This window comes from Rhododendron vialii, chromosome 10a (assembly GCF_030253575.1).
Source record: "Rhododendron vialii isolate Sample 1 chromosome 10a, ASM3025357v1".
NCBI lineage: Eukaryota > Viridiplantae > Streptophyta > Magnoliopsida > Ericales > Ericaceae > Rhododendron > Rhododendron vialii.
The window spans coordinates 9,100,615-9,124,622 of NC_080566.1; the positions used below are offsets into that span (position 1 = coordinate 9,100,615).

A 24,008-nucleotide genomic window follows, 5' to 3' on the forward strand; every position below is an offset into this window, starting at 1 on the left:
ATTAAGTAAATAAAAGGAGAAATAAGAGATAATGGAGTTGGGGTATTTTCGGAAGAGTGGGGGTGGGGTCGGAAGGTGTGTGTGTGTCAGGAGGGGGTGGGGGGAAAAGCAGTCTACATTGTATACTCTCCCACTTGTTGCTTTTCGACCTTTGAGGGAGCCGAGAAGAGAGAGAAAGAAAGAAAGACATGTCGGCGCGTCGAACTACCACTGTACGTTGATTGATCATCGGGATTTTGTTCCCCGTTTGTAGAATCTGACTTAGTTCTGATGCTTGTTTTCCGATTGGTTTTTAATTTGCTACTAGCTTTATCTTATAGTGTTTACCCCTCGTATCTGTGGTAGAATTAGGGTTCCTCTTTTTCCTCTTTCCTTTTGTTCCTTTGTTTTCGACCTTTTTCATAACTCATACATATTATACATTCGCTCTTTCTTTGCTTGCAGCCGAACTCCAGCATGGTAACCCAACAAGCCAAAAGGAGTATGAATTTTTGTCATCGATTCTTTCCCCCATGTGCAATTTACCGTTCTTCTTCACAAATTTAGTCATATCTTGTAGCTTCTTTGCCTTCGTTGTTCAGACGCGCCTGCCTTGGACTTTTCGTTATCACTGAGGGTGGAAGACTGTAAGTTTTGGGTTTTCTTAAATTTGTTATTCACAAATTTGGTCCCTTCTCGAGCTTTCATTCGATGACTCTTGTACCGGTTGATACTAACCTTTTCGCAACAGAAGATAAAAAATAGAGTGAAAGGAGAGGGCACTTGTAATTTAGAATTTCAACTATCCCAAGTCCCACATCGGCTTTGTATAGGCTTGTCAATGTAGATGTAATAAGCTCTTAGGCACGCGCCCTCGCCATGCCAGATTCTGAGGGTGAGTTCTACAGGAGGGTTTGTATCATTTGGGATCAAAGCTATCCACCAATTTGAGTATGGGATAATACGGTTTGCAGCTTTGGGGTTCGAGTCGGAACAGGGACGCCTTAAAGGTTGGATTAGAATACCCCAGTTGGATGGTGAATAATGATGAGATAATAACAGGGAGCCCTTTTTCACCAAATTTCACCATTTTTGGTGTGATAATCGCAACATCACTCATGTGGACTTTTGGATTTTGAGCTGGGTGTCGCAAGCTCTCCATCTTTCTCTAGTCGTGCCCCGGCAAGGTTGCCTTCAAGATCTTACACAAATCGTTTGCTTAGTTGCCGGAGTCGCCGCGACCTAGCTTGTTTCTTTTCTTGGTCAAACTTTTAAATTTCCTTGAGTCCACATGGTCGTGTTCACAAGTTTCTCTCCTACCGTATTCGTTACCGTCCAAGTTGACCACTGGCCCAATAAATGGCCCAAAATGCTAAAATCAAGTTATTGGTAGTAGCTTGTGAGGTCTATTATATCCCCAAGATCACCCGTATAGACTTTTTATTTGAAATGGATCTCAAGTGTCAGAAGCAGTGGACATTGTTTGCGGAGCGTGGTTGTATGTTGCACATCGACTATGTATGGCCTCGGCCTTGTGTTATGTGCAAGCGTTTGTATCGATCTTGTGAATTACTTTCTCTAAAGCTTGTTTGAAATCCATTTGCCAGAACATTTTTGTAAGCTTGTTTAAGTAGTTAACCAAGGTATTGAAAGTTCACTGCTTGTTCGGCTCGTTTATTTGCCCAATTTATTGTTCCATTTGCTACTAAATAGTAAACCTGTGGAATAACTTGTTTTGTGTTTTTGTCACAGGGCGGGTGAGTGGGGTAATAATTGGCTTGTAAATAGAAGGTATAGTACACCAAGTTTAAATACGAGTACCATTCTTCTCATCTGTTTCCTTATGTTCAGATTTTATACCATCATATTCATCATTTTTGCGATGGTTCTTTGTGTAACACTAGCCATCCCGTCATTTTCATCTTTTTTGCATTGGTTCTTCTTTCTGTAACACTAGCCTTCCCGTCATATTAATTAGCTCGAGGTTGCATTTAAATTTAGACAAAGACGAACCACTTGGTAACTAGTGTTAGCATGTAATGCTTTCCACTTGGTTATTTCCTAGTGTTAGCATGTAATGCTTTGGGCCATATAGTAGATGCATTGTGATTCAGGTTTTATTGTTCTTGCCGAAGAAAGAAAAGCAGTTTTGCTTAGTTGATTCAGGTCATTGCTTCATTTCTCTCTCTCTCTCTCTCTCTCTCTCTCTCTCTCTCTCTCTCGCGCGCGCGCGCGCGTACCTTTTTTCCGGATCTTGAACAAATCAATAGCCATGTTATGGAGATGAAAATAACTATTGGTGTTTCATACCCAGAGACCAAGAGGCATACTTGGAGAGGAAAATATCAATTCTGAGAGATGAATTGGCATATGCTGAATTGGACGCAAAACGATTGCAAAAAGGACACAAGAAGGCCTGATTGAAGGGGAGGAACAGGTCAGCAGTTTTGTTGTTTTTTAATACAAAGAAATCTGCTTGTTAAGATATATCGTTTAAATCATAATGCATTATTATTAAGTAACATGGCACTCAACGACAGTTTGGCTCGATGTTTCGAAGTCCATGCCATGGGATTCACTTGTTACAATCCTATATCCGAGCATATGATCATGATTTCAAGTAATGTTTAGTATGGCCTGGCTTGTCTGTGTTAGTAGTGAAGTCAATAGTTGTGGCTTGTTGTCACGTTGGGGTTTGCAATCTGATATCAACAAGCTGTGGGGTCCAAGCTCATTAGACAATTTTGTAGTTGTATATCGAGCTTTAGATATGCAAACGATCACTATGAGCACGTAAAAAATCGTACTATTGTGTTAGTTTTCTAGTATTGGTGAATTCTAGACATGGGTTTCGTGCTTCTGCACACAAAAACTGTCTTGGTTTTGTGTAGAGTTGCTCTCATAGTAGACCCAGGGCGAGCTGTGTGTCACGCAATTTAAATCTATTGTTGGGAGATTTCTGTGTTCCTGAGAGATCAATACTTTTCAATCATGGTTTTGTTCCTTTTGTGGTAAAATCATGCTTAAATTAATCAACTTTGGAGTGAGATTAGTAGGTTACTCTAGACATAGACTTGTTATGAAGCTATTGGATCCTTTCTTATAGGACATAGATCGTCATGAAATATCAAAATCAGTTTTTGTAAAGTTTCCATTTGCTTAAAGATGTATATAAAAAAAATTAAAGATGTATAGAATTACCATCTTACAGGCCTTAATATCAGTTGGAGTTGACGCAAGAGAACACAATTTGTCGATTAGTTTGGTTTTACTTTTACCGCTTTCCCCAATTTGTTTGTACCTAATTGTGCTCGTGGTTGTGGTCATACATCCCAAAAGTCCTCTTTTGGCGTATGGCCTCCTTGCATGTCTTGTTATTAGGAAGTTAGTAGTTTCATTTTCTTTGTTACATTTCTGAAAATAACTTTGTAATATTTTCTAGATTTATCTCGTATTTATATATCTATTTGTCGGATTTGTAGATGCTCTCTACAAGCATGTAAAAGTTCTTTCATTTCCACGTCCTCAGTGACAGTTTGCCCTAACTCGTGCATGGTGGTTATTATATGATAATTGTGGGGGTTGACAATCTGTAAAGTGGAGATGAATTACAGAAATGATTGGCATGGTTTTGTGTTTATGGTTGTGAAAATTTGCAGGTGTCTTTCTTTTTCAATTAGATACTCCTTAGAATGTTGGATTGTAGGAAAGTCTATGTTGCTATTGTTGAAGCTATTATTTGATTCTTGTAAGCTTGTCGGGCCTTGTCCTTCTCTGCAATTGTCTCATCACCATGTCGGAGTGTACTTAGACAGTCCCTTCATGTTTTTTTATGGCTTTATTTTGTTTGCTAGCAAGTTCTCTTTTAATCTCATTAATTACGTGTTCTAGTCTTCCAATTAATCCCGCGGAGTTGTCTTTTGTGGATGCGCTTGCATGTTTTTGTTTCACTTTCAGCTCTTCGATTTTGTGACCCCCCCTCCCCCCCATCCTGATTACGTGGGTAGTATTCTACGTTTGGAAAACTAAGTTCTTTTCAGGGCAATAGTGTTCAGTAGTTCGCGCATGGGGTCAGCTAACCTGACTTCCAAAACTGAAGTTGCTGCTAACTAAAATATGGTGAAAACTATGTTTTGTATGTTGAACGATAGAGCGGCAGTTCCTTGAGATATAGGTGGTGTAGTAGGTGGTCGAACAGAGGTCCATAAGAGTGGGATCTTCAACTTAAAAAACGAAAATCATGCAGAGATCTAGTGCTTTATCAGCAATTCTTGATGCCCTGCATTGAGCAAAACTTTGCATTGCTTCTAGAACAATATTCCTCCTTCCTTAAGTGTGTGGATTGGGCACTAAATTCATTCTTTTGTCCATGTTATATTCCTTCTCGGTATTCTCTTTGTTTTCTTTAAATCTTCGGTACTCAAAGGTATATGTACTGGTGTTTCAGTGCATTTTTCGGCCATTGAATCAAGTAAATCTTGAATGATGTAAATGGTTTTTACTTAATTCAATGGCGCAAGATAAACATATGGCACATTTTTTGATAAGTAAATCTTGAATGATGTAAATGGTTTTTACTTAATTCAATGGCCCGAGATAAACATATGGCACATTTTTTGATACAAATGATTTGAACTCTCTTCTCAACAGCTGGAGAACCATTTTACCATGAGGTCCAAGCAGATTTATTTGTTTTCATGCTTTCATAATAATGCATATAGCGAGATTTTCATACAAGAGCGTATGAAAGGACTCTTTTAACTTTTTGTAAACCATGTTAATTGTGCTTTTGATGTCTGTTCATTTTCAATAGCATTTGTTTTAGAATTTGCATGGATTAATCACAGGTAGAACTGATTTTGATTGTTTGGCATTGTTTAACATCCTTGTTTTCAGGGAGGAGCCATGGACAACAGAGTGATGCTTTTGGGTTGACGAATGGATATTAGAACAGTTCTTTATTTTAAGTAGCTAAAGACTTCTGTGTTTTGTTTATTCCTTGCAAGGGAGGGTATTATTTAAGAACCTTTGTGAACCTTTGTTTTTGCTTGCCAAAATCTTGCGTGCTTCTCTGAAATCTACGTTGATCAAGTTCGTTGATGATCCTTCTGTGGGAGTCTTGTATGCGCAGTAGAACTCTATTCTATTGTGCTGAGGTTCTGATTTGTTGTTGATATCTATTAACTTTCTCTGATCGCAATGAATCACAGTTTTAAATAGTAGTAGCTATGTATTTTTTTGATGTGCAATCATGTTGATTTTCACAAATGGATACACAATGTGCTGGTTCTGATCACCACTGTGCACCCACAACAGTACAATGTTTTACAACTTGGAGGATAGTTACTGGAGGGGAGAAGGGAGGATGTGAGGAAACAATCCTTTTTTGCTGTAAAACTTGATATGAATCAAGGCTTATGATAGGATTATTTTTGGCTGCTGATTTTGTTACTATTTTTTTTTGTTAACGTCACTCTCCTGCAAGTATATTAACAAAAAAAAGGAGTGGCAAAATGATTATTATTATTATTATTTTTTGGTACTTTGGAATATTCTTATGACAGGATTGATTGTGGTTGAGATGGGTTTTAGTGCTAAATGGGTACAGTATGTTGCCCATTGTGTTACCACTTGGACCTTTTCAGTGCTTGTTAATACTCCGTCCGTTCCTTTTTAAGTGTCTTGCTTCGTAACTCCAACTTATTAAAAAGACATCATCATTATACTTTTCACATCAATTTTTCTTCCATTTTTTTTTATTTATCCATTATCTTTACACTTTTATTCACTTACTTTTCAAAATGAAATATACTTTTAGTGACAAAACAGACAATGCACCAATTTTTATTCACTAACTTTATAAAATGGACATTTATTAAGGGACAGTCCAAAATAGAATACTGGACTCTAAATAAGGGACGGAGGAAGTACTAGTCAACGTTGAGGGGTTTTCTCTCCTTCCTGTTGCCTTTTCATTCTCGTGTTGCAAGCCCTATTCTCATACTTTGCTGCATTTGACTCATTGGGGGGGGGTGGGGGGGGGGGGGGTGGGGTGGGGCTGGGTTTGTAAGGGGATATCTATTTGGCTACCTATCTCCCTCCCATCTCCTCTTTGCAGTTGATTGTTTCATATTCTCTCTCGTGTGGTACTCAATACCTTATTGTCATCAATCGGGCCGAAATATTATTATCAATCTTATTAAGTTTGGGATCTTTGTTAGCCCAACATGTCTTTGGAAGAATTGAGAGTTGCTGGGTTCTATCTTGGGTTTCAAGATGGTTGCCTTCTCTAGGTATTTACCTCGGGGCCTCCTTAAACTTTACCGCAGAAAAAAGGGAGATCTGTTTAATAAGTCTATTTCTCAACACATGTCAAAACGACTCCAAGGTTGGTTCTCTTAATTTTGCAGGTCATCGTGTTTTGGCCAAGCATACATCAGCCGCAAGTCCAAAAAAAGAAGAAAAGAAGTCCAATCACCTACCTGCTATCCTCTTTTTGGGCTCTCTCCCACTTCATTAACAATATATCTCCATTCAGTCAGTCATGCATGCTGATGGGTGGGAATGGGAAGGGTTTCCAATGGAGGAAATGGTGTCATCTGTCTCCCTGAGAAGAGTAGAGGTTTGGGTTTTCGTGATCTGGGGGGTTTTTTTTTTTTTTTGGGATAAGAGTGCCTGGAAAATTCAAACTCATCCTTCTTCGTGGTATATGCCCAAGTGGTAGTTAGTTTCCCAAGCTCTTTTTTGCATGCTAAGCTGTCGTGCAATTCCTGCTCGTCAAGAAGGTGTAGTGTAATCTGGGGGCCTTGTTCGTTTTCATGGGTTGAAACTTGAAACGGAAGGTGGGGTGATGGGAGGTCGATTGACCCTTTCCAAGATCATTGGATTCTTCTGCGTCTACATGCTTCAATAATTTCCCCCTTCGGGTCTCTGATCTCATAATTTGTAGTCTAGGACATGGAGAACTCACATGCCACCCCCGTTTCAAAAATAAAAATAAAAATACACATAATAAAAATAAATATAAATACTTGAAGAATTCTATACAGAAAACATCATTGCCAGAGAGTGGCAAACGCCTTCATGTAAGGTACAAAGTGCCGAAGTTCGAATACCCTGGCAGGTTGGCAGTCTATGTTTTTCCTTTTTTCAAACTCTCTCTCTCTCTCTCTCTCTCTCTCTCTCTCTCTCTTGCTTGTTGCACAAGTTCTAACAAGATTTGTAAGTTTTTCCAACGTCATTGATTTGAAATTAAATTTTTCCATGACCCATTCGAACACTTAATTTTTTTCATAGACTAAGGGGATGTTTCATAAAACTAAAACCTGAAACTCAATGCTAAAAAATTAAACACTGAAAGCAGAATGTTCAATTTTTTAAGCTGAAAAACTGTTTGATAAACATATTAAACATTGAATTAAAAAAATGACAAATTAATTTTAGTTTCGAATCTCTCTCAATTTACTAATGGTCACAATGTACTTTTGATAATGGTAGAGTGATGATTGTAGTGGGTTGGTGGTGATTGTGGTGGTGGTGGTGGTGGAGTGAGGGTGAGGATGGGGATGGAGTGGAAGTGGTGGCGGCTGCAGCAGTGGATAAGCTTTTAGAGCAACTGAGTATATGCTTTTATCTTCCAATGTCCATCAATACACCTTATTCCATCAAGACACTTTAGAGCGTCTTCAATGAGAGATGTCAAAGGCTCAAAGCTGAGATGGACAAGTTAATAGTTCTTTGACATCAACTTTCAATCCAATACATCTGCCGTCACTCATGTCAAAGCTGATGTAGCTTTGACATCTCTCACTTCCATTCCAATTTTTGCATTTACCTCTTCACATGCCAATTTTCAAAAACTACCTTTGGAAGTTCAAAATAAATTCTTCCGTTTCAAGAATTTTTTTTCCTTTTCCCTTTTAAATTTGAGCTCTATTTTTTGACACAAGAGTTAGAGAGGGAGAGCTTAATGTCAAATTGAAAATGTCAAAATGCCACATAAACCTTCAAAAAAAATTTGACATCACTAATTTAACATTTCCAGTTAGAGATGCACTTATATAGTTTTCACTTCCACAACACACCAATTCGAAACCGAAGAACTGATTCCACAAAAATCACGTCAATATATAAACATCTAATTGCTTCTTCGAATACTTTTCTACAATCTCCAAACAATAAATACCATCATTCGTATTAAAAAAAAACTTACACCAATGAGCAAAAGCCGACGTGTATCACTAAATGTATAATTGCATATCTATAATTGCCTACTCTTCATCCAAATACACTTTCGTTAAACCAAAAAAAAAAAACACAATGAGCACAAGATGTCATGCCCTCGATTTTCAAGATAATTAAAGATAGCTTTCCTTAAACAAATCCTCACAATAACATATACACATAATACCCATAATTACATCCCGAAAGGAGTTAGTTACTTACTATCCTTCTCAAATCGTGTCTCAAAAATATTACATCTGGAGGCACCATGAACCAACAGCTTTATAAATACATGAGTTTAAAAGATAATAAGAGTTTACATTACACCTTCAACATGTGAATGAAATAACCTAAATTACCTATCGATATCTCAACTCCACAATATAAATGACAGCACATGTTTTTTTTTATTTTAAAGAACAAGCAGGTCTCTACTGTCTCGTACGTGTCCGAACAACCAACCTCTTTCCTCTCATGGATTCATTCTACAAACCTTTTACTTGTTTCCATAATACAGTTGCCAACCAACTTCACACATGTTGAGCAAATGCTCTTATCGGGCTGTTTATGGAGTCCCGTTACGGTTCCCACAAGTGTACCTTTCTCACCGTTGGAGCCAATTTCCTCATCTCGTTCCATAACTATACCATTCATCTCAATAGCATGCAATGAATTCATAAACAAGACTCGTCCTTATAGAAATTTTAAGGAATAATCCCAGTCCAATCAACTTACAAACATAACTGTTGTGTTCGGTTCCCTTCTCAATAAAAAAAATTCAACTCCAACACCGCTTATCACCTCTACTTTTAATCATTATCCCTATTTCTCCCTCCACTCATTATTCATATTTGCAATCCTTACTTTCATTTATCTCTCTCCAATTGTTACTCCTATCTCCAATTATTATCGTATTTCTCTCTCCAACTATTATCCAAAAAAATTTCTCAAAAAAACTCCCAAAAGGGATCCGAACAAAGCAGTCGCTACTAACTTCCCGTATCATCACACAAGTATTCTCATGCCTCATATCAAGCGCATACCTTCAATACAAATCCGTAATTTTCGCATTGAGCCCATCTATCCTTACAAGCTACACTAGATATATCTCACGCCCTAAACCCAATGAAAAAGTCCCTCATAACCCAAACCTAGCATTCTCAAATTCAAAGGAAAATCCTCTAGACTCATGTCACATCCATCAACCATTATATTATTCGTTTCGTTCTCTATGTTCTCGCTTTGGTATTATTAAGCTCCTAAGGATTCCGATGACCACGGCCAAGTCTAAACCTTAAAACGTAGTTCCATGCTCTAAGGCACACTAAATTAACCTCTCACAATGTCCTCGTTAAACCTACAACACTCCCAAGCTCAAGAGCATATGCAAACTAACTCCTCACAAAGCTCTAACGACGTTTTCTAAGTGTTCCGGAAGAAGTCTTGAACATACTGGGCCTAAGGTGCAGAAACAACGTCCAAAAACTGCTAGAGTGAACTTGGGTATCGATACCCTTCACAGAGGCATTGATAGCTCATTACTGGGTATCGATACCAACGGCCTATGAGGTACGTCTTCTAAAGATTTTTCAAGGTAAACACCAAGTTTTCAACTAAGATCAAAGACACTATTTAGCTACCAAATCAACCCATAAACATACAAAGGAAGTGAAAAATCCCTACCTCAAGCCTTGAGAGCAAGGATCCAAGCTTCAAGCAAACCCTAGAACTTCAAACTTGATTTCAACCAAGAACACTCCTCTCCAAGCTTGAGGGAGCAAGGCCCGAGGTCTAGGACGCGCGGGTATGAGGAATTAGTGGAGGATCCTCGTGGGTTTGAGGTGTAGGGGCTTGTGAGAGTTTGAGAGAGATAGGGCCGCGAGAGTAGAGAGAGGCATGATTCTTAAGGACTAATTAAACTTTTTCTAAGTAACACATCCGACAACATAAACAGCCTGCTAGATTTATCTCACCAGCACTCTGGTAGATATATATAAAACCACAAAGATCTTTTACAGCGTTACCAAACAGTAAATATTACCCTTACAAAAAGAAACACTAGCTAGATACACCAAGTCATCAGCTACAAGTACTTACAAGGAATTAAAATACTGCCCTAGAATCCATTTGTAGAACCAGAAGTGTTGCTCAGGAAGCCTGAAAACAAGGAAGTTAAACAAAGGCAAGGAATCAACATCAACTCAACATTGATTAATCCATATATTTGCAAATAAATGCAGTAGCAAGTAATCAAACAAAAAAAAAAAACAAAAAACACACACACACAAGTAGCATGGCTCCCCAAAAGTTTCAACAATTCCGTTATATGCTCAAACACACTACAATGCTCAGATAAATCCTAAAGTATGAGCGGATGATTTCTTGAAACTTTGTGCTTACTTTCCTCAAGTGTTTTGAGTAAGTCGCTCCCATTCTCAAAACCTATGTTACATAGATCTTTCAAAATGTATGACAGGACACCCAACACTCGGACAAGAGTATGAGATTCAGGTAGAACATGTTTAGTCGGACAAAAATTTAGCAAGATATTTGAATTTTTTCTAACTCAAATTTCTCACAAGCTATATGCATAGAACTCTAATAATATGTGTAGACACCCCAATCTGGGCTTCCAGATTAGTTTACTTACGGTTTTTGATTCTCCGATGATGAAATGGATCAAGAACACCCTGAGAATGATAGCGTGTTTAAGCTTTGAGTGTTTGCAAAACTCTTGACCCTAACCTAGCCTAAGCCACTTCAAAAACCAAAAACCTTACTGATGCGCGCCAGGGCGCAACCATCCCGCGCTGGGGCGCACCATCGTGCGCCAGACTCACTCCATCGCGCGACAGAGCGCCAAGGCGCACCATCGCGCGACGGCCCAATCTCCCACCAACTTTTCTTGAGAATGACAGTTGGTCACCAATGCAATCTCAGCCAGGCCTCTTGGACTGGCTAAACTCCTCTGTTTCCAACCAGATTCACCTCATTCTCTCCCTATAAAATACCACACTCCTTCTTTCATTAAAGAGGTTCAAGAATTTCAAAGGGTTACATATATTCTAGCCTTAAGTTACAATCACTCAAGAACAAAGCTTGTTCTTTGCTTCTACCACTCAAACTCCTCAATCAAGCCTTCAAACATCAAAGTTCAAACACCTTTCAAACTCAAAAACCAAAGGTATAGCTTACCTTTATTCTATTTTCTGTTCTGATCCCTGAGGAGGGTGGCAGAGCCAAGGCTGGTAATCAATACCAGTTCTGGTCCTAAAGCTGGCAAGGTTTCAAAAACCGTTGTGGTAGTACCAGCGCGCGACGGTCCCACTCTCGCGCGCGACACTCTGTTGTTGCACGCGTTGGACCGCGTGGGGATTGGTTTCCTATTGTTTTATGCTTTTATTTCATATAGATCACTGTTAAGTATGATAAAAATCACTTTACTGCTTTCTTTAGTATAAACTGCTAGTTTGTAGTTCAATATGAGTTTCTGCTGTTTTGGAGTACCATTGGGATCATTCTGGACCTGTCCCAGAACCCAGAAATGTGTAAACCAAGCACTGGTTTGGTTGCGCCAGGGCGCACCATTGCGCGCCAGAGTGACTCCATCGCGCGACTGTCTGCCTCTGACTAATGAATGGCCTTGCACGGGTAGCTCGGCCTTAGGTCATTATTTTGTCCCCACACTGTTTATGGGGTGTTATATTAATTTGTAGGGCTTTACAGCCTTTAAACTGTATATTATGCTGCTATAAACTGCGTGGTTTGTCATGGGTGTGCACTGGTCCTTCCAGAGCCCAGAGAGTTTGAGAATAAGAGCTGTGGGTTTGAGCTCACCGGCGCGCGCGTGTCTTAGAGTTGTGCGCGCAGGAGTGAACAACATGTAGTGACTTGTTCAATGCATGCTGGTTTCTTCCTGCGCACGTCACTCCAAAACAGGGGCCTTCCAGTTTGTTTAAACTCTCATAGCAGTCTGTTCTCATCCTATACTAACTGCTCATCCATGCTATCTATCACATCCTGCAAACATGTTACAGTTTTAATCTCCGATTAACTGTTCCCCCGCCCTAATTGGCTAAAGAATTGATTAATAAAAAAGAATCGCAAACAAACATCTTTCGCAAATGCCTAAATAGAGACCGATCTTCGGATTGGGCGAGAGGGGTGCCATAAAACCCTTTCCCTCTCGTAACCTGGCTCCCGAACCCAGATATGGTTATGACGGACTGGTTCCTTAACTTTTTCAAATCAATCAGCGCGGCAAGTGCTTCGAAATACGGTTCCTTGGGTGTCGGACCTTCAAACCCGAGTGGCGACTCTGTATTTTCGCGAGCGCTTGACGTCCAGCTAAAAAGTGCTTCCGCGAACCGGCATTTTTCTCTCCTTGGGAAGGAAACGGAATCCTTTTTCCAAAAAGAAGAAAAAGGGCAGGCATGCCCACAATATGGATGAAGGGGTATAAGACAACTAGAAAACACCCTTAAAGCTAATAAATACAAATTACATAATAAGGATTTTCAATATTCCAGCATGTCTAATGAGAATGAGATGAATCCAATACGTAGACACCTATGTGTGCACTTTCAAAGAAAATAAAAAGGACATCTACCCATACCCAACACACTTACCTGAGTCCATGTAAGATAGCTTGAAATAATTTTCCAAATAGTAATTGACAATGATACAGTTTTCATGACATGAGAACTAGATTGATCCAATACTAAGAAACCTACTTGCACACGACATATGTACCCGAGTACACGTAACATAGCTCAAAACCATTTTCTAAGTACCAATTGACAATGATACACTCTGAACTAAGCAAAGAGGTTGTAATATTACTAAACACCCTTAAGACTCTATCGATCACAAAGAGTTCTCAGGGCAATCAGGATTTGTAATACTACTAGAAACTAATTCTATTCGGGAGAAGGGGACCCTTCTTACCATCCCCCTCTGACCATGCCATCTTATAGCACATGGAAAAATCTGTCGTTCAGAATTTTTGTTTTCTCACAAGTCTGTTGAGGAATTCTCAAGGGACCTCACTGAGACAATTAAGCACAACACAAAAATTGGTCCAAGACAACAAGAGATTGAGACGGCGAAGCTTAAAAAGTCCCAACCCTTGAGTACATATACTGCCGACAATATAATTGGAGGCAGCTGCCACAAGACTCAAAAACAAGTTGCCTCAAAACCGGAAAAAGAGATGGCGAGCACCGCACAGTCAGTGCCTAAGAATAGATGGCTGAGGGGGGTAAATTTACACACTAACAGCCAACATGTAAATCTTGAAAACGGAAATAAGAAGCTATGATAAATGCCTCAAACATGTAAAATGAGGCATTGTGGGAAAGCTGATCACCTAAGAAGCACGGATACGAATACGAGATACAGATATGTGGATACGCGATTTTTCCAAAAAGTAGGATATAATAAGTTGGGATACGTTGAATATAAAATTAAATAAAAAAATTATTTTTCATGCCTAAAATTCCATTAATGATTAAAGTAATAGTAGAATCCATCATGAACTATTTAAAAAAACAGTAATAAGGGTTTCTGAGTCAGATTAACTATTTTTTTAATAAAATAACAGACAAGAGAGAGATGAGAGAGAGAGAGGAGCTATATATATATATATATATATGTAATATATATACTATATATACACAGTATGCAATAAATATATATGTATATATATAGAGGAAATTTCCAATGAGGGATCTCGCACGGGCTTACCGTGAGCGACTCCCCTTTCCTGATCGAATTACGATGATCCAAGCCGCTCAATGTGTTCAGAACGTGATTTTAAAGGCACTCGTGAGAAATTAGCAAAAAAAATGATTGGCAAGAGCTTGATCCGAACAGTTTTTTACTAAACCGTTCAATAAAAAACTATTCAAATCAAGCCCTTCCTGATCATTTTTTTTGCTGATTTCTTGCGGGTACCTTTAAAATCACATTTTGATCACTTTGAGCGGCTTAGATCGTCGCAATTCAATTGGAAAAGAGGAGTCCTACATGGTAAGCCCGTGCGGGATCCCTTATAGGATTCAGACTAATATATATACACACACACATTGTACATACAACAGAGATGAGGCGAGAGAGAAGAGAGATGATAGAGAGAGAGACGAGAGAGGAGAGAGAGACTTACAAGTGAGACCAAGAGAGAGATTAGAGATGATAGAGAGGAATCACCTTCTTTCTTCCTGTCTTTTTCTTTTGTTTTTTCGTTTCTGATAGATAGGGAGAACTAGAAGAAACATATATCTAGCCCTAATTGCAATTTAACTCATATATTTTAAAAAATAACATATTTACCCCCGCGTGTATCAAAAAGTATCCAAGCCAAAAAGGAATTGAGACATTTAAGCACAACACAAAAATTGGTCCAAGTCAACAAGGGATTGAGATGGCGAAGCTTAAAAAGCCCCAACCCTTGAGTACAGATACTGCCAACAATATAATTGGAGGCAGCAGCCATGAAACTCAAAAAAAAGTTGCCTCAAAACCGGAAAAAGAGATGGCAAGCACCTCACAGTGCCTAAGAATAGATGGCTGAGAGGGGTAAATTTACACACTAACAACCAACATGTAAATCTTGAAAATGGAAATAAGAAGCTATGATAAAAGCCTCAAATATGTAAACTGAAGCACTGCGAGAAAGTTGATCACCTAAGAAGCACGGATATGAGATACGGATATATAAATACGCGATTTTTTCAAAAAGTAGGATACGATATGCTGAATATAAAATTAAATAAAAAATTTTATTTTTTATTCCTAAAATTCCATTAATGATTAAAGTAACAGTAGAATCCATCATGTACTATTTAAAAAAAAAGTAATAAGGGTTTCTGAATCAAACTGACTTTTTTTTAATAAAAATAACAAAAGAGAGAGAGAGAGAGAGAGAGAGAGAGATAGATATATGTAATATATACTGTATATACACAGTATGCAATAAATATTATATATATACTGTAGATACGACAAAGATGATGAGAAGAGAGAGAAGAGAGAAGATAGAGAGAGACAAGAGAGGAGAGAGAGACTTACGGGTGAGACCAAAAGAGAGATTAGAGAGGAATCGCGCCTTCTTTCTTCTTGTCTTTTTCTTTCGGGAGAACTAGAAGAAACATATATGTAGCCCTAATTGCAATTTAACCCATATATTTTAAGAAATAACATATTTACCCCACACGTATTCAAAAATATCCAAACGAATCCAAACGTACCCGAATACCAAAAAATAAAATAAAAAACATGATTGTCTAAATAACATTACGGAAGTCAAAATAGAGTATCCGTGCCCCATAGTTGATCACACAAGGATGGAGGCGGCCGAGAATAAAAAATAGAAACAAAGTAATACAATCTAAAGGAAAAGAAACAGAGGCGATAGAAGATTTCAAAGTAAATAATGAAAAAGGTTGAAACTGGTATGATGGAGGATTTCAAAGAAAAAAGTGAAAAAGTTTGACCATGAATCTCTTGGGTAACGCGGTTAGCATGTATAGTGTTCTAAAGGCGGCCGCTTAGGCCAATTAGTTCCGCCTAGGCGCTAGGCGGTGGTCCAACGCCTAGATTAGACAGCCAACTAATTGGGCGCCTAGTCCCCAGCTAGGCGCTAGGCGGCCCTTTTCCGCCCGACTAGCGCCTAGCAATGTTTAGAACATCGAGCATGTACATTAACAAGTAAAGAGCAAACCTCACACATTGGAAGGAGGAGGGGGGGAGGAGGAGAAGGAATGAAAATCTATTCTAGCAAAGAAAAAATAACTGGATAACAAGAGCAGAAGATCAATGATTATGATCGACTTCACAAGATGGGTTGCCATGAGCAAAGCACATGTTATCAAAACAGCAATAAGGGAGGAAGGGAAAACGTAAACTGCTCAAAGCAAGGTCTCAGACCTGTTCTTCCCCTTCCCTCAGACCTTTTTCCTTTCCTTTTCTGAGCTGCTCCAGCTTTGCTTCAGCATCTTTCAACCATTTCCTCAGAGTCGAGGCCTTCCAAACATAATATTGCCCCATGATGCTGTGTACAAAACCCTCAATCAGAAGGCAAATAGTAACTTGTTTAATTAACGAGAACAAGGAAACAAAGTGATCAAGATACAATGAACCAAAAGGCATCTAAATTATGGCCATTTATCCCTCTTCGTTTTCGAAATTTTCTACCCTCCCCCAGTGGATTTCAGGCTGGGGAGAGCCCATGTGCCAAAAGATAGTAGGATTTTCAAGGGGATATATCACCTGCAATTACATTTCAACTTTTTGAAAATTTTTCAGGTTACATTACAGTGATTACAGGTAAAAAGTTCAGAATGGGAGAAAACAACAAACACTTACCCTCCGCCAAGCTCATACAAAGCAGGGGCAAAAATGCATGTGTATACTCCATAGAGAAATAGAGGTTTATCAGCTGAAAGAGATAATTAACAAATAAGTAGTAGTATAGTATAATCAGGGATAAAAGTCATGACGGGCTTAATGCTCAATTTGTATTCCTAATACAAATAGTTGTTACAGTTCAATGAATCACCCAAATAACTACCTTGTCCCCGCAGCAGCGGTGGCACTTGATCAGCAAGAGAGGAATTTCAAATAATTATTTTGTTCAAACAATATTATTCATGAGAAAAAGATAGAAAGAAGATCAATAAAGTCCATTGATAATAATACAAACAGTCGATCAACTACCAAGTTTCCCTAGTGTGGATAGGTTGCGCGAAATCTTCATTTGTTGCTGCAAGCAAACAAGCATGCAATCAACCTCTTATGTATCAGGGGTGAAATATATGTAAACAAATTAATTAATAGAAAAGAGGAACCCTAACTAATTCTACCAAAGAGGATAGGTCCCGCAACATCTTCAACTTTGGCTGCAAGCAAGAAAGTAAGCAATCAATCTCTTACGTCTCGGGGGGGGGGGGGGGGGGGGGGGGGGGTGGTGGTGGGCGGGGGGGGAGGAGAATATACGTAAACAAATAGAAAAGAGGAACCCTAATTCTACCAAAAGGTTGCGCAACATCTTCAACTTTGGCTGCAAGCAAGAAAGCAAACAAGGATCTTATGTCTCAGGCGGTCAAAAATATATATGTAAACAAATAGAAAAGAGGACATGCAGAAACGATAACAATCATACATATATATATATATATAGAGCTAAAATGCGGGACTCCCCTTCCCGATTGAATTTCGATGATCCGAGCCGCTCAAAGTGATCAGAATGTGATTTTAAGGGTTCCCGTGAGAAATCAGCAAAAAAAAATGACCGGGAAGGGCTTCATCCGAGCAGTTTTCATTGAACGGTTCAAAAAAAAACTGCTTGGATGACGCCCTTTCCGGTCATTTTTTTTGCTGATTTCTCGCGAGGACCCTTAAAATTACGTTATGCACACATTGAACGGTTCGGATTTTCAAATTTGATCGGAAAATGAAAATCCCTCATTTTGTTAAAATGAGGGATCCCTCACTTGAAAATTCCTATATATATATATATATATATATATATATATATATATATATATATATATATATATATATATATATATATATATATATATATATATATATATATATGTAATTAAACAAACGAAACAAAATGCAACAAACGAATTGAATTACTTTTTGAGATTAAATTCCTTACACCGCTGGTATAAACATTTGTTTTTTTCAAATCAATTATATTGCGCCATGTGTTCAAATAATTGGGACCATTATTTTGACGACGTGTTGCAATATAATTGATTTTAAAAAAACAAATATTTACATTGGCGGAGTAAAAAATTTAATCTCTTATTTTTTGGCTCTCTATGTAGTTTAATGAAGTACTGTAACATTCACAACTGAAGAAATAGATACAGCACTTTTTTATTTTTTTATTATTATTTTTTTTTAAGTTTTTTGATCCGCAACTAGATATAGGCTATAGCACTTCAATTCATCATTTTGATGCGAGGCCCGTAAGTTGTTGCGGGCCCAGGAGAATTTGTTTTTCCGAGGAATTTTGATGCGGACTTTGCGGGCATAGGAGAGGCCCAAAAAAGCCTAAAATTTACTCCCTCCGTTCTAATAAGAGAGTCTCTTTTTTGGAATCCAATTATTTTAGAAAGCCTCGTAATTTCATTGACAGATTTTTATTTTTAGTTTCCAACTTTGCCCTATTCTTTAATGCTAGATTTTAAATTGCCTCTGCAATTTCCACTAAGGCTCCGTTTATTTGAGCGTAAAATATTTTTCGGTAAAATATTTTACATATTTTTTGGTGTTTGGTTGTGTAAAAAATGAGAAAAATTAAACATTTTACATGTAAAATATTTTTCATTAATTGGATGAAAATGACTTATCTTTAAATCCTCTGTAAGTTATTTTCCGAAATAAACCCGTTGTCTTCTATTGCAATTCTCACTGCTCAGTTTCCTCGATCGTTAGTCCTGACCTGAGTTCAATTCCAATATTCTCAGATCTCTCCACAGTTTAAGCCCATCCTCTCTCTCTACACTATTTTCTCGATTTCTGAAAATATGTTTTAAGTGTCAATTAAACACCGAAAAATAAAAATTCAAAATTTGTTTACTGAAAAAACATTTTACATGATAGTAAAATATTTTATATCGAAACAAATGGAACCTAAGAGTCACATCTCCCAAGGAAAACTCAGAGTTCGGTTCTAGTATGATATGGACGTCAATTTTGGAGACGAAAGGGCAAAATGAAAAAGTTTTTAGCTTTTTGGTTTTGACTTTTCAATTCGATACTCATTTTAAAACGTTCAAAAAAAAAAAAAGAAACTAAGAGAGTACCAGATGAAAACAAAATGGGACAGGAGCTCTGTCCGTTTAGTGCGAGAAGTTATTCAATGCTCCTGGAGCAAACTTGAGCACAAATCTAAACCACACATCAGCGTGAAATCTGCCTCCTTGACCGCACATTTTGTATGGAGTTTAGTCCACCCCAAACCATGCCTCAGGGACATTGAATATCATCTCGTTTAGTAAGAGGTACTGGGGTAGACGGACGGGTAGTCCTATATTTGAAAGATCAATTGTTTCTCATGAGAACTCTTTTATTTGTTTGTTTTTTGTTTTTTTTTTTTGTTTTTTATCTAACACATAAGAATTCTGTTTCTCATAAGAACTCTTTCTCTAGCTTAGCTGATAGTGATTCAATAGAAATTGATCAGTTTGTTTTTCTCAGATGAATTCTGCTCCAGAAAAGCATTTTTGGGCTCCCTCTTTGGTTTGATCTAGCTAGTGTCATTTCCACAACTGAAGAACAAGATATATTATTAAGTGACAGCTCTCCAGCCCAAATTTGAGTGTTAGTAGCCCTTCCATAAATCAATTTCTATAACAAGCTTGAAGTGACAGCTCTCCAGCCCAAATTTGAGTGTTACGTATTTTTCTTTCTTTCTTTCTTTCTCGTTTTAGGTCTTTCAATCCTTTATCTGAGTTATTTTTTTTCTTTTGACGTTCCCATCCAATTTCTCAGCCAACACAGCCTAACTAAACAAATACTACCTTGTAGAGGTCAATAGGATTTGAAAGTAAGAATCCAAAATTGGAACAAATAAGGAAAGGTTGAACCAAGCACCATGCCGTAGGGGTCAAGTACGCCAGAACTATTTGTGTTTAGTTTTTCATGAATCTCCGGTTTACCAAAAAAGAAGAAGAAGGGAAAAGCTGAAAGAAACACTGCATCAAGAATGGGAATCACATGCCACAAACCTCAAATCTCTCTCCGAACATATTATACATAAAGACAGAAACTCACATACATAATTACTTTCTTTTTTATGAAAAAGGGTTCATAAAAAGGACAGAAAATTACATATATTCAAAACTAACGGCAGGAAATGACAATACAAAACACCTCCTCCTTCGGCTTATTTTACTTCGTAGGCGTGCTGAATTAGTATGGCGGTGGAGGGCGATGCCAAGGCGGTGGTGGTCTGTAGGGGTCGAAGTACAGCAGTGGAGGTGGGCTTGGAGGACCACGAGGCGGTGAGTAAGGCGTCGGGGGGCGGGCAGGGGTCATGTGGTGGTGGTGGGGGAGGAGGGGCATAGTGATCGTGTTGCAGGTGATGTGGCAGCGGCGCAGGCGGTGGGCAGGGGTCATGTGGTGGTGGTGAGTGGTGCAGACCGTAAGGGTCCGGTGTCGGTGATGGGTGTCCTCTTAATGCCATTTTGTAGTAGTATAACGATGAATTTGTATTGGATTGGAATGTCTGGTGAATATATAGAGAGAGATGAGAGGAAAACTGCTAGAGAGAGAACACATAATAGAGTGTTTTAGTGTCTTTCGCAGTCTAGAAAACTGGAAGGTGGAGAGAGAAACTATATAATAAAATTACGAACACGCATAATCGACGTGTACAGATTAGGACATTGATATGCTTTAAATTGGTTGGTGGCACGTAAACTTTTTTTAATCAATTTGTGAGGCTTGATTGGTTTGTCGTTTATCTTACCAAAATGTATAATTTATAATAAAGGGAATTTTGTCAATGTGTGCCTTAGAGCCGGCCAAGGTTATAAAAATCATCAAATGAGAACAACTTAATCAAGCCACTGCCTACTATGGAAGAGATAGTGTACGTAAGAAGTTAATGAAAAGAAAAACTTGTTCTACAAAGACCACAATGCCCTTCTACTTTCCAATTCCCTGCTTTTGCTTTTGGTTCTGTACCCTTTATTTTCCTGGTCCTTTATTTGAAGTCCTATGAGTTCTTTATTAATTACCGTAAACCAATAAAAAGAAGAAAAAATGGGTACTTAGCTTTTTTACCTTTTCTTTGTAGTTTTATAATTTTTTTTTTAAAGTTGTATATAGTTTTTAATACCGCACACATAGTAGTCGGAGAGTTTGAATGAGAATAGGGCTGTACACGATCCGGATTGGTCCTGTTCTCAAGAAAATCAGTAACCGATCCATTTCAAACGGTTCTAGAAAATTAGAAACCAGAACCTAACCAATATATGCATGGAACCTAATCAGAACCAAACCGCAAGACCAGTACGGTCCGGTTTTGGTTCTGTTCCGGTTCTATCCAATAAGCATCCAATTATTTATTCACAAATATAACCTCATAAAATTAAAGAAATAGGAAGATAATCTACTGAAATAGGAAATAAATGAAGAAAATAAAAGCTTATCTAATAAATGAAATTTCATCTCTAAATAAAGGAAAAAGCTATAAGGACCGATCGGCCGAACCGATAATCTACCGATTATGTGTAGTGTGGGCCCTTCTGTACTCTTTCCGTCTCTTGCAAAACTGGCACCAGTAAACTTTCAATATTTTTGAAAATAATGGGGTCCATACCTTTACGCACTAGGGCCACTACACCTCCTTTATCTTCGAACTCCTTTTTTTCTCTCTCTCTCTCACACTCAGGTTCTGAGTTTACAAAGTCCAAAATCCCTCTCTCCCCCAAAACCACCACCATGGATGCCCACCCCCACACCAACTCCGCCCACGCCCGCGCCCACGCCCACCCCCACCCCCCGCCCACCTCTGACTAAACTTGTTTTCTCTCTCTTCTTCCCAACACTCTTCTCCTCCTACTTACTTCTTAAGCAAAACCTAGAACATTAGCTTCTCTCTCTCTCTCTCCCACAAGTAAAACGATGCTTCTTCTAGGTAACGAGGACCCAAAACTAAACTTATTTGGCTTCAGTATTGAAGATGCAAGTAATTCCTCCCCTCTGCCTATTCCATAGCCTCTGAATTTGCATCAATAAACTTGAAATCATTATTCAAGATGCAAGTGAACACCTATGCCAATCGAACTTCTCCCCAAACGTAAGGAAATTTTAAATAGTTGGAAGGAAGTAAAAAGAGGGTGCAATTCAAATTAAGTTGCTCATGAAATTTCCTTACTCCAAATTAATCTTATCCTTCAAAAAATTTTGTTATTCAATTACGAATCCAGACCCTCAACATTGGCTCCAAAAAGAGCAAGAACAGAGGCTTACTGTTGATTTGGGTTTCTTGATAGAGGCTTGATAGACCCAAAATTCTCTTCAAAACAGAGCAAAAAGAAAGATGTTTATGTCTTTGATACTTTTGATTTGGGGACAGGTGATTTGTGTTTATTGATAGAGGCTTGACAGAGCATCTGTGACTGCGTTGCCAGCGAAGAGAAAGATGTAGAGCTGCTTTTGGCGATGATGGCGTAGCGGCTGATGCAGTATGTAGAGAGAGATGGTTCTTATCGTGGGACGACGACAATGGTGGCAGTCGGACTCAGTGTCGTGGGCGCAGGGCGTTGGTGGTTTTGGCGTGCAGGTGGGCGTCCATGGTGGAGAGAAAAGAATTAGTGAATAGAGAGAGAGAGAGAGCAGTTTTTGGTAAAGGTGGCGTGTAACCTAAAGGTGTAGGTCCCACATTTCAAAAATTTCAGAAGTTTTGGTTAACAAGAGAGAGGAGCTAGAGAATGGCCCACAGTCCACGTCAATCGGTATAAAAGCGGTACATCTGATCTGTCCCAATAGCAGGACTCCTAAATAAATTAAGTTTAGTAAGGAAAAGATTAAATTATCAAATTCAAATACATATTTAATTACACACATATGTATATCTATGTTTATCTTAGTTTTAAACGGTCCGATTCGGTTCTAACCACAGTTAATTAATTGAGAACCAGTAACCGAACCAAAATTAACAATTCTTATTTAATTTTTTGGAACCATAACTTGACAGTAAAACCGCAGAATTGGACCAAACAGGACAGTTCGATCCTGATCAGATCGGTTTTACGGTTCACGGTTCGGGTGATTTTATTGAACATCCCAAAATGAGATATGTGTTCGCCAAGATTGAATTTTCCTAAAAAAAGCCGATCCACTTGACTTTTTGAAAGAAAAACACTGCATCAAGAATGGGAATCACAAGCGACAAACATCGTCTCTTGCTGTACATATATATATACATAAAAACAGAAACTTACACACATAATCACTTTGTTTTCATCTGATCAGCAACATAATCACTATGACCCTATCCTTCTTGAAAGGGTTCACAATTATAAAAAGGACAGAAAATTATTTACATTCAAAACTAACGACAGGGGAATGGAAATACAAAACACCTTCTCCTTCCCCTTCTGCTTCTGCTTCTGCTTATTTTACTTCGTAGGCGTGCATGATTGGTACGGCGGTGGAGGGGTGGTGCCAAGGCGGTGGTGGGAGTATACGCCCTCCTCTCACATAACTTGAGGGGTGGTCCGGTTGTGTGAGATGAGAGAGTATACTCCCTCCTCTCACATAACATGTGAAGCCACGCCACATGTTATGTGAGAGGAGGGATTATACTCCTGGAGCACTGAATAGTCACCTGGTTTGTAGGGGTCGAAGTACGGCGGTGGAGGCTGTGGAGATGGACTCGAAGGACTATGAGGCGGTGAGTTAAGCGGCGGGGGCGGGCAGGGATCATGTGGTGCTGGTGGGGGAGGAGGGGCAGAGTAATCTTGACGCAGGTGATGTGGCTGCGGCGCAGGCGGTGGGCCGGATAAACCCGGGGGCGGTTGTGGTGGTGGTGGGTGTTGCGGACTGTAAGGGTCCGTTGGCGGTGATGGGTGTCTTCTGGTTGCCATTTTGTAGTGTCCGATGGTTGGAAAGATGAATCGGGACTGGAATGGAGAATCGAGTACTGAATATAAAGAGAGAGAGAGAGAGAGAGAGAGAGAGAGATGAGAGGGAAGTTTCTAGGAAGAGAACATGAGCTGTTAGTTTCTTGACGATGACATAGAAAACTGGTAGGTGGATTGAGAAGTATGATAAAATCT

The 24,008-nt window shown here is 38.8% G+C and overlaps 1 protein-coding gene across 1 annotated transcript; it reads right to left on the bottom strand.

The window, feature by feature from the left end:
- Window positions 1-10,107: 10,107 nt before the first annotated feature.
- LOC131302603 (uncharacterized) lies at window positions 10,108-17,277 on the bottom strand. The gene is made up of 6 exons (XM_058329322.1): window positions 17,231-17,277; window positions 17,064-17,099; window positions 16,918-16,963; window positions 16,567-16,639; window positions 16,129-16,252; window positions 10,108-10,359 (listed from the first exon to the last, which is right to left on the bottom strand). Exons 1-6 carry the CDS (start codon window positions 17,246-17,248, stop codon window positions 10,351-10,353), a joined length of 306 nt encoding a protein of 101 aa, XP_058185305.1. The 5' UTR covers window positions 17,249-17,277; the 3' UTR covers window positions 10,108-10,350.
- Window positions 17,278-24,008: the final 6,731 nt, after the last annotated feature.